This window comes from Simochromis diagramma, unplaced genomic scaffold, assembly GCF_900408965.1.
Source record: "Simochromis diagramma unplaced genomic scaffold, fSimDia1.1 OVJJ01000596.1, whole genome shotgun sequence".
In the NCBI taxonomy this organism is placed as follows: domain Eukaryota; kingdom Metazoa; phylum Chordata; class Actinopteri; order Cichliformes; family Cichlidae; genus Simochromis; species Simochromis diagramma.
The window spans coordinates 20,361,438-20,373,041 of NW_024387245.1; the positions used below are offsets into that span (position 1 = coordinate 20,361,438).

An 11,604-nucleotide genomic window follows, 5' to 3' on the forward strand; every position below is an offset into this window, starting at 1 on the left:
TTAACAATGAGTTTCAGTTCAACTTATTCAATAATTCATTCTAAATAGTGACATGAGTTACAGTGTTTGGAAACTTGAGGCTAACTACAAATATTTCACAAATGAATTGGGGCAGCAGCACGTTGGTATAGGTTAGCTTTAGTTAGCTAGTCTTCCCTGTAGCTGCGTTTCCTCAGAGTACTCGAAATTCTTCTGACATGCATGTTGAGGCGTAGGACATCCAATTATTCTAAACTGGCAGTAGTTGTGTTTTTCTGTCTTTTGTGGCTTTGTGTTAGCCCTTAAGTTGTACACACACGTTGTACCTATCCATTTCCTTAAGGCACAAAGTAATTGGAATGGGACTTTGGGGGTTGACCTTGTGCTTAAGCATGATTTGGCAATATTCTTTAGAAAGCATAATGTAGAAATTTGATAATGTGCTAAAAAATGATATGGCAATACTATGTGATACTCTGCACTTCAACCATCAAAAATAGCCTAGAAAATAAACCAGAAAGCTACTTTTCTCTCAAACATAGAATTGTTTCTCTTGTGTTTCTAATGTTGTCTACTATTTGAGCGTTTCAGATGCTCATCTTGACTGTAAATGATGCACAGAGTGTAGATCTGATCCAATGGCAACAACATTTACAAAACAAATACACCCCATTCCTTCAGCATTTCATGTGCACAGATCGACCTGCTCACTCAGATGGCATGTAAAAGCTTCACACTGTGACACACACCCTCATCGGAACTGCCAACAAAGGTACAGAGGAAGAGAGGTTTGCCAAGGTGGAGAGAGAGAAACACTGCTCATGCTCAGAAGATGTACATATGATCTGAATTGCATTAACTTCACACAGCCTCTGGCTTTCTAGTCGTTTCTGTCGCTTCCGATTTATGTGGTGCTGTGTGTTTGCATTGTTACCATTGTTACTGTCTCTGACGCAGTCCTGCAGCACAGCGTGCCACTTCTTCTGCTCCTTCTCGGTCATCACACAGAAGTAGTGGTGGCGGGCGTATGGGTGCCACAGGATGAGGGGGAACCCGGTTGCACACTTGATGAATGGGTTACTGCCCACTTTGGCCTTGACACCTGCAATGGACCAGATGATGAATTGAGATTTCAAAAGCACTGTAGGAGAGGGAAATAATGATGTTTAATATTACTATAACAATCCGACAAACTGTGGAGGGGGAAAAAGATACTAATGACATAAGTATTTATTTTTGTAGACATGTGACGCTAATCGTGTGATAACTTTCCACCATTATAGATGTACGGACAATCATGGTCACATTATAGGGTTAAACGAATAAGGTCCCAGTCACACAGACTTATAGTAGAGTCAATGACTCCTGGGAAACCCCAGTTGCTAGGCAAAAATGTGTATTCCCCAACAAGTTAGAAATACCTCTTTGCACTTGCTCTGGCTGCTAGCAGATTGCTGCAGTTAGCTAGTTTGCATTGAATACGATGACTCACCTACAAATGCTCACCAGCAACTCTGGGCGGTAGTGAAACTGTGAATGGAGTAATGCAAACTAGAAATAACATTTTGAAACATGTTGGCTGCAAGGCTGAGACACACTTTTAAAGGTGAACTTTTGCACTTACTACCATGTGGTCTTACTACCACTTGGCTAGTTAGCATGTATTTGTGGACAAATCTGCATCTTCAATAAAAGATTATGGGCTCTTGTGGCAATCTGCTAGGGACGAAAGCAATCATAAGGAGGTTTTTGGTACAGCATTGCTCCTTGAGACGGATTTTACCTAGTGATTGCCAGCAACCTCCAGGAAGCACTCACCAACCAGATGGTGGATTCACTTTCTTTTTTTCTTTTTTTTTTTTATCTACAAGCCATGGTTTTATTATGACCAATGTGGTGGACAACTCTTAAACAATGTGGGCATAGCACCACAAAAACCCAAAGAGAGAGTCATTTTGAGCCCTTTGCATCTTAAAAGGGGCTTAGTCATTTCAGAATTTGATGACTAACAACTGTATATTGTGTTATTTTCTAACCTGGCAGACTTTTATTAATCAGCTCCATGTACTCCTCCATTGACGTCAGGGCCTTGTACCCGGCGCAGTTGATGGTTAATTTTGGGTGCAGTCCCCGTTCGTGTGCCTGTTGGTGGTGAAATGGTTTTAATGCAGGTGACCAAATTGTCTAACCGGACATAAGTCTAGTGCAATAAGTAGCTTTACTCACAGCTTTGCTCTCATAGAGGTTTATGGTGTAGTCCTTGGGCACAAAGACAAAACGGTTCCTCCATTTCCGATTCTCCTCCAGGTACTGAAACAGACTCCCTGAGAAGATGGTGCAACCTGCCAGAGGGTCCTGAAAAATGCAAACGCACACACAAAAGATTGCATGCGTTACTGTACCTTAGGATACAAACTCTAACAGGTGTATACTGTGCATTATTAAGACAACTGGGTGTTGTTACAATCTCCCATAACTAATCAACTTGACGCTTAACAGGTTTTTCCAAACGTGACAGGGTGGAGTTTTCATTTTGTTTTTCTTTTGTTTTTTTTACTGAAACATGTTTACAAAAGGATATACACCACCCACTTTGTTTTCCTGTCTTGGATTAAACAATAATTGCTCAGATAGGAAGAAAAAACAAAGGCTTACTGCTTCCGAGCGAGTGAAACGGTAGGCCCAAAACATAATGATGATTATAAATGGCTTGGCTTCTGTTTGCTAACAGCTGCAGACTTTTATGTGGATTTTGTGGCAGGGTCACTGGTGGTGGGGGGTGGGAGGGTAAAAGTGCCCGATCAGCTCAGAAATCAATCAAGTATTTATCTATAAGTTAAAAAATGGGAAGGGGATTCAAATAGATTCCACTACAGTTAAATATTAAAGGTTTTTTTTTTTTTTACACATTTAGTCCAACATTTTAATAACTCAAAGTCTTTTCAAACAGGATAGTTTCTTGCTGTGTGCTGGATCACACGAGCTGCTGACTCCCACACAGTGACCAGAAAAGATGAACCTGCATAAGAGAAACGGCACCTCTGCTCGTGTGTAAAATGTGCTCCACTTTCCCTCCAGAGTTAGAAAACATGGATTTAAAAAAAAAAAAATCCAGCCTTCAACAAGTGACCACAAAGATAAAAGGGAACACAAAGACTGCTGAGAAATAAAGCAGGGGGCTTGCTCATTAGGTAATGTCCTTGTACATTCCCAAAGATGACCTCATTCATGCACCGTGTGCATCATCAAAGTCTGTTGGCTGTCCCGCCTGTGTGCATGTTTAAACAATGCCAAAACTCTGATGTACTCATTTCTTACTTTGTCCTGCTCACTCCCAATAAAACCTTTAACTCCTGTCTTTTTGTCAGTGCCACCATCTCCAAACCACACGTCATGGCCGGTCTCACTAACATCTTGTAAACCTCTCTTTCACTTTTGCTGATATCCTTCCTGACACTCGTTTCCACCTGCTCCACCCTGCCTGTGCTCTCCTCTCTTCTTCATCTCTTTAGCACTGTCTGTTGCTTTGGATGGTTGACCGCAGGGCTCACTGTTTCACGCGTCTCCATCACATTCACACACATGCATTCTGTCTTGCTTCTACTGACTTCTATTCCTCTCCTATCCAGAGCATACCTCCACCTCTCCACGCTCTATTCCACCTGGCTGTCTCTTGTGCTTTGCATGGCTTTATTAAATGTTCAGAAATATAAACAGATTCTGAGGGGGTCCAGTGGAGGCCACTATTTTATTTGTTTTTTTCCCATTGAATGACCAAGTGTCATACCTTTCTGTGAAGCAGCTGAGACTGTGTCCCTCCTCCTCCTTCTATCTCAAAGCGGACGCTGTTGAAGAGGGCGACTGCATACTGCTGCTCGTACACTTGGCTGAACTCTTTCATCCATTCTCTGGTCCGAGCTGCAGGGGGAGAGACACACACACACACACAAAATCAGGGAATGTGTCGTCTTCTGCACCAGTGCATGATTAACACAATCTATCTTATGTCTTATAGTAGAAGGACAAACGATAAGTTCTGCAGTTTTCTTTCACAAGGTAACTTTAGACATTTATAAAGTCAGAAATTGACCTAATTATACTACTTAAATGCTTAATACTTTATTTTGAGTCTGGCAACCCAAGTCAGAGAGAAAAGAAATTAAATTCCTGAAAGGACAGACTGGCTCACTCTGTTCCAAGCATGTTTTTCAAAAGTCACCAGTGCTGCAGTTTAAATTTCATTGTCAAAAATTAACCGAGTTAGATAAAGAGCCGCTGTTCTCGTGTGAAGGCACGCTGTCTCTTTCACTTGCTTATTTAAAGGCCTCAACCTTTACTCCTGCTATCGGTTTTTTATGAAAACTCCCATATAATAAAATGTAAAGTGGACATTTGAGATAGCGATTCTCAGGTAAAGCTCAACAAAGAGGTACTTCTCATGTATGATCGGCACAAACCGTTGTATAAAGTGAAGCTCTAACAGGCTCACAGCTGAAGTATTACTTCAGTCATTACATAAATTTTAAAGCAACACTTTGTTTTGTTCAATTTCATTTTAATCGTACTGAATTTAAACTATGTTACATTTAAATCAAAAGACAAAAGAAAAGTCAAATCAATCAAAAGAAAAGTTTATGGAACGACTGCATCGCTGGAAATATTGGTTTTACACACACAAACCTTTAAAAGGAGGAACACGAACAAAGAGCTACGATTACAGTTAAATTGTATGATGAATAAATGAAAGTATTTTTAGTTTAAACTATGTAGTTTTATAATATTTGGTTCGACCACCTTTATTCTTCAACAAAGCCTGAACTGTCTGAGGAAAGCTGCCTTTGAAATGCTTCAAGTAGTCTTCAGGAATAATTCTCCGGGCTTCTTGAACGTCATTTAAAGCTCTCCTTTGGATGTTGGCTGCCTTTTGCTCCATCCTCTGTCGAGATGTTCCCACATTGCTTTAATTGCAAGGATTTAATTATGGGCTTTAATTAGGGGCTCTTGGGAGGTCAGTGCATGACCGATAATGTTCCATTACACTTTTTCTACCCAGATATGCTTTTAGTGCATTGACACTGTGTGCCATTGTCATGCTGAAAAACAAAGCTGCTGTTGATTAGATATTTTCCAGGTGGCGTTGAATAGTGGATCTAAACCTGATGGTACTCTTCTGTGTTCATAATTCCACACATTTTTTTTTTTTGTAAGGTTCCCAACAACACTGTCTAAAGTACAGAGCCTCCACCGTGTTTTACAGATGGCTGTAGAAACTCACTGTTGCACCTCTCTTTTGACCTCCTCTGCACATATTGATGACAAATTTGAATTCATAACTTGGTTTCTCAGCCATTTCTTCCACTTTCCCTTCCTTATGAATTTTGGCTAACAGTTCTTAGGGAACCACCTTCTTGGTGGAAAAATACTATTTCTTTTGCTCTGTCATCTTCGGCATCTTTCATAGATTCAACAAGAGAAATAGGAATAAATTATTTTGATTGTTTTCTTTTTATGACAGGCTACTAGTTATAAAATACTTAAAGATACAATTTAAAACTCGTCCTTTACGAAGTTGTCTGTTACATATAGACACAACACTGTTAGCTGCTTTTGTGCTTGAACAATCAGTGTTATCAACAACAATAAAGGAAAGAAATTCCTCTGACAATGATAAGGTACAAGGACTGGGCTGAAAATGAGTGAAAAAACAAAGAAAAACTTTGAAAGACCTTCAGAGAACCTGGGGAGCTATTGCTCAAGATCACATTCATTTACAAGAAAGTCTGCCTCACTGGAAACAAATTATGAAGAAATGATTGGTGAATCAAAACTTTTGCAAAATGTAAATATGACTCAACCTGAGTAACTTGAGAGCAAAATATAGCAACAACACTGTATATTAGAGCATGCATTATATTTTAGCCAACGTCCATAATTTATTATGCAAATAACTTGAAATAATGCCAACTCTCATGAAAAAATACTATTAGGTACGTGCACGATACAGTAGAAAAAATACTCTGAAATGATCCTTTAACTTGTTTTAAGTCATCTCAAAATCTGATATTTAAACTCAAACTTGAATTTCTAAAAGGAATATTTAAGTTTACACAAACGAACCATTTGTAACTTCTTTGAGCATTTCAGACTACAGTGCACATTTGTTAATGTAGTTTGGAGGTTCTGGACAAACCAAAACCTGACAACATTAGCTCAGGCTCCAGTAAATGGCAGCTGCTTTCTCTTCATCGTTTGTATATATCAACTTATTAAGTTCTGAATATATCTGTTAGCGTAAGTCCTTGTTTGTATAAAAGCAAAGCCTCCTGGTATTGCTGAAAGACTTTTCTGTGTTCCACATATCCTCGATTTGTTATCTGTCGTCATTCAGCTTCCTAATAAATAGACTGAGAACCTGCTGGAGGGGACAAAGGCTTTTCCCACGTTCTAATGCTGGAAAAGAGTTGGTGTTCGAGCTGATCAGTGTCTTTGGCTCATTCAGCAGCATATAGTGTTGACTATGATCTGTTTATGGAAGGAACGACGCAGGAAGGAGGGAGCCAGCTTGCAGTGGGAGAGCAGGAAGGAAAGAGCTGACAGGACAGGATAGATGGAGGGAATGCGGAGGAGACTGGGGACAGGGACACGCATTTAAAAACACCATGACATACCAGGATGAGAGGGGAGGGCAGGTTAAGGGGCTGCAAGATAGCGAGGCACCTGGAAAAACTAAACATCAGCAAGTATTTTAAATTGTTCCAGACGATGGCTTTGAATCTCTCGTCAGGTTTGTCATTCCATTCCTTTTATTGAAGGATTTTTTTCTTCATCCTCGGTGGGTTTATCAGACAGGGTCTGCCTTCAGAACAGTAAGTCTCAGAAAAAATGCAGAGGATATCTGATTTTGGATGGAAACTCTCTTTATCCTGGCTAAATTTCCTCTAGATTACGCTCCGGTTACTGTGGCCTCCACTGCAAACTTGTAGAGAGTTGGTACTTTCCACCGTTCGCCTTGCTGAGCCAAAATCAGCAGACTAGGAAGCTGTAAATGAGCACTTAGAAATTAAAACAAAGCCCACATCATAAACTACATACTCGGTTCTCTCATTCAAACTGTATAGCCATGTGCTATAGTTGTTACAACCCTCCTCCATCTCTTGTTTGCTATTTACTTTACATGTGACATCATGGAATAGAGTAAAAATGGAACTTTTGGTATTTTTTATACGCCATACTTAAGTATTTCCCAGTGTTTGCATGTCCTTTTAGAGGATTAAATGAAACAGGAAATGGTTAGGGTTAGCTTCAGACTCTGAGCTGGAAAGTAATTTATCACAAATACCTCCAACAAAAAAAGCACATATTTTAGCTTTCTTTTTTTTTCTTGTATAAGAATTACAGACTCTCTATCAGTGCTTCCTATGCTTACTTAAAATCTTAAGCCCATAACCCAGATTCATGACCTTGATGTAAACCTTTGTTTCATTCCTTCAATTCTTTAAGTGCATTTGTAATGAATAACAAATAACAGCAGGCAAGAGCATGGAGGAACTGATGGCAGAAGGACACTGCAGACAAAAAGGCATTGTTCAGTAGATGTACACTGAAGTGGGCTTAAGATTAGCAAAGGACAGCAGGGTCCACAATCTTTCCAAGTAGGAAAACCGAAGAACAGCAAAGGAAAAGCAGTTTGCAGTGACAAATTCTTTCAGGCAATAAGTAATGAAACTCTGCAGCCAACTTGAAATGCATTCATGCACTTCTTTTTTGCAGCTATTTTGGAGCATTATCTAAATTGATTTAAATTTTCAGGCTCACTGGGGCATAACAACTGTGTGTATACAACAACCCTTAAAACATGATTTAAGAAGGCTTAAAAGGTTTGCTGACTTTGTTCCAAAATAAGATTTATGAAGTTTTTTTCCCAACTGGAAGTTCTCCTCTGCTATTATCCCCAAGGTTTGAGCTCAGGATTCTTTGAATACCATGGCTCTCTTAGAATAATTACAATTTCCTAAGGCAAATATAATATTTGTGGAATAAATGTATGATTAATAAAGATGAGTTGGATATGAATTCTGTCGGTGCTTAAAAACCAAATTATGCATTTTTTACAGAAGTGGATTTACTGTTTTGTTGTGAAGGGAGAGAGAGAAAACAATCATCATCAGTCACTAACAATCATCACCACTTATCATTAATCAGTCGTCATTGTCAATCACTGTCGTCATCAATTACCAACCCTCATTATCATCAATCATTGCCAGAAACTGATGATGATTGATAACAATCAGTCGTCATCAAGTACCAATCCTTATCATCATCAATCATTATCAGTCATCGTCATCATCAATCATCATCCACTGTTTAACATCAAAAGGCTTAGCCAGATAGGTGAGTAGATGAATAAAAATGGTAAAATACTAACAAAACTAAAAAAGGCAGACATGAGCGTGAACATTATTTTCAACAGATTTATAAAACCATGTGCACAAACGGTCTGAGGTGTGCCTGAGTTAGGCATGTTGTCCCTTTTTATAATTACCTGTTTTGCGTCATGTTGGCAAAAGAGGGCGGTGTCACTCACATGGCAAAGTTCATGTTTTGTTGCTGAATTTAACTGTTAGCTTCTTATCTTTTTTACTGCAGTGTTAGTTCATTTTCTATTGATCTCTAATATAAATACATTTTTTTTATTTTAACTTTATTTTTGAACAGTTTTTTTGTTCCCAGTAACAATGCTGTCATGCTAATGTTTAGCATCAAAGCTACCATCTTCATTTCATTTGTAGCAAATTTCAGAGCAACACGTGCAGCTCCTCAAAGGTGAACGCTGTGACTCGATCCAGAAAAGTCAGCTGATCACCAGAAACAGCTGACTGGATTTGACTCTAATTCTTTGGCTGTTTTTATCTAAAACCTGCTGTGAAATGATTAATCTACTAACTTATTCTTTGAGGATGATCGCTTATATTTCAAGGGTTTGATAGTAGGCAGCACATATCTAGGCCAAGGTTTGAGTCTGTTGGTTATTTCTGCCTTAAGCAGACCATAGATGGATGAACATGTGGGTCAGCAGGCAGTTATGATTTGCATGTGTGTCACACACATGGGGTTGCTGTGTGGGTCCTATAGGGGAGGAGATGATTGAGTAGTTGCCTTTGTGGGAGTTAGACACAACAAGATTCCTGACTCAAAAACGCTGACTGGTCTTTACCCTGTCTCACACACAAACTTAAAAGGTGCAAACACATCGACAAGTGGGACCTGGATAAAAAGAAGAAGTTTTCTTTTTTCTTTAAAGACATGCACAGGTGTTCACTTGTCGTCTGTTGACGTGGGTGTTTTCACTGTGTTGATTTGTAGAAGATACTGGCAGGAACAACGCAGAGAGGGGTGTGTGTGAGAGTCAGACGGCCTGTGACATGTTTCTACCTGCTTCACTTGTTATCTTCCCCTCTCCCTCTGACTAGTCTCTTTATATGGATCTTTTTCTGAGTGGACTCATAAGCAGGAAATACTGCACTCGCGTATTTTAACGATGAAGGTCTGCATGTAGCTAAATGTCATATTTTCTACCCTCGCAGCTTTCCACAGTCATGTGGACCCTACATTTTATAGTTTTAACATATATTTTATCATTAACAAGCCTTACATTATGACACATGATGATACCTGACTGAGCGCCTTTCAAGAATGAAGACCAGCACATGTGGCTAAGGGCTCCAAAAAGCCAGTAAGACCAGATTGCTTTGTTCCTAAGGTCAAGAACTTTCACATTGAACACCTTGCTTGTACTTTCTAAAGCCCAGTTTCTGCTCATTCTGAATGTCACACATCTTTGGATCAACTTTGGATCAGTATAAGACAGCAGAAAACATGTATTTCTCTGGCCAGCAGCCCCAAAGTCACACAAAAGGCAAAAACAAAACCCCTCATATTTGAGAAGTTACATTTGATATTTATCCTTTTATATGTGAACTACCCATTTTTTATTTTTTATTTCTTTTAAATTTTTTTTACAACAGCCAGATTCTAACAGGGTGATTCTTCCCACTTTTTTTCTATTTCTGCTCACAAAAGGAAAATCCAACAAACACACTCGGTGCCTGAGCCTCTAGAGAATAATTCTGGGTTTCCTCATAGGAGTACTTCTGCCAGCGTATGCACACAAACAGGATTACAACCCTGAACTAAAGGGGCATCCCAGCTGAGGCTGAAATGACCCTGACACAAAAGTTTTAGGAAATGACAAGTCTGGAAGATTGAACTCCATGCATTAAAACAAAAAAACACTAGTTTTTCCCAAATTCCTGAAGTGGTTTTGATCCTCGAACGCATCACCAAGCTACTTCTAGGACAGGGATCACGTTATATCCATTGAAGTATCTCAGTCTTTGTATTGTTCTTCTACTCGCATGACTTTAATAGACGCCCAGACCTGCTGCCCAGCTCACTCTGTGGAGCAATCTGAGACTTAAATAGCAGTCAGTCCATAACTTATACAAACATGCTGCAACATCGGAAACCTACTTATTATCTCTAAGAAACAGGGCTGCAGTGGAGTTGAGATTCATGGGAAGCCTTCAAGTAAAGCACACCTACAAGGCGGTGGCACAAAAGTAACCGTCTATACTTGATTTCTGCAGTTTAGATGATAAAAGTAATATAAATCGATTTTCTTAAAGGCAACAACATGGTCAAAACTCTGTAATAAGGTTGTTATAACGCGCAACGGTACTCATCTTACCTGTAATCATCTCCCGCCTATCCTCATCCAGGTGAGAGGAAACCACGTCCCCCATGGTTACAGGAGAGCCTCTGATATCCTCTAAGTATCCTAACTCGGCAGGTTTTACTCCAGGGGAAAATTTCCAGCAGTCTCCGGGCAAACCCTCTGGGAATTTCTCTCACTTTCCCCCCCTTAGAGAGGAGCACTGTTCTGGCGTTGCTGCGTTGAGTGTGGGCGCCTTCAGCTTTTTCTAAAAAAACAGGAGGAGGAGGCGGTGGAGGAAGAGGAGGAGGAGGACGTGCTGGTGAACAGTGCTGCGTTTCACAGCAGCGGGACACACCCTCTGGGAGTCATCACTGGTCCAACGTGTTCAGTCGGCTGTGCTAAGGGTGTGGCCAGAACCAGGAGCTTAAGAGTATCACAGTGCGTACTGTACGCGAGAGCGTCTGTTTGTAGCAGCAAACTTAATAATGTTAAACTTGACAGATGTTAAAAATACAACCTTAGTGCGTTTATTAGTAAGTTTCTTTAAAATGTTTCTTTTAATGATTTCATGATATTTATATTGTGATTAAAAATCAGGAGAAATTAACTAAAGGCTTTTTAGTGCGCGCTTTGGGCTCAGCGTTGAAAGCGAGTCTATGGTTGGACCCAGTAGCATTTTGCCACACACAGATAAATGCTGCCCCCTTGTGGAAAACATATTTCTTTACTATAATTTTGAAGCAGGCCAGTATCCAAACCAGCTCTTCCAAACATGTTGAATATTTCAGTAAGCGAGTTGATCCTTTTTAAAAAAAACATCTAAAATGCTGGATGTTAAATTGTTCACGTTTATGCAATGATCTCTAATGCTGCTGAAACAGTCTATGAATTTATGGTTTTATCAGCAATGA

At 39.7% G+C, this 11,604-nt stretch overlaps 1 protein-coding gene across 1 annotated transcript in view; it reads right to left on the reverse strand.

Annotated features, from left to right (window-relative positions):
* niban2a (niban apoptosis regulator 2a) overlaps positions 1-10,970 on the reverse strand; it is a 29,433-nt gene extending 18,463 nt beyond the window's left edge. The window contains exons 1-5 of the mRNA XM_040053564.1: positions 10,727-10,970; positions 3,767-3,897; positions 2,206-2,334; positions 2,016-2,121; positions 914-1,081 (exon numbers count right to left, since the gene is read on the reverse strand). Of these exons, the coding sequence (XP_039909498.1) occupies positions 914-1,081; positions 2,016-2,121; positions 2,206-2,334; positions 3,767-3,897; positions 10,727-10,781 (589 nt within the window). The 5' untranslated portion in view covers positions 10,782-10,970. The remainder of the gene's footprint in view (positions 1-913; positions 1,082-2,015; positions 2,122-2,205; positions 2,335-3,766; positions 3,898-10,726) is intronic.
* Between the last annotated feature and the right edge of the window lie 634 nt (positions 10,971-11,604).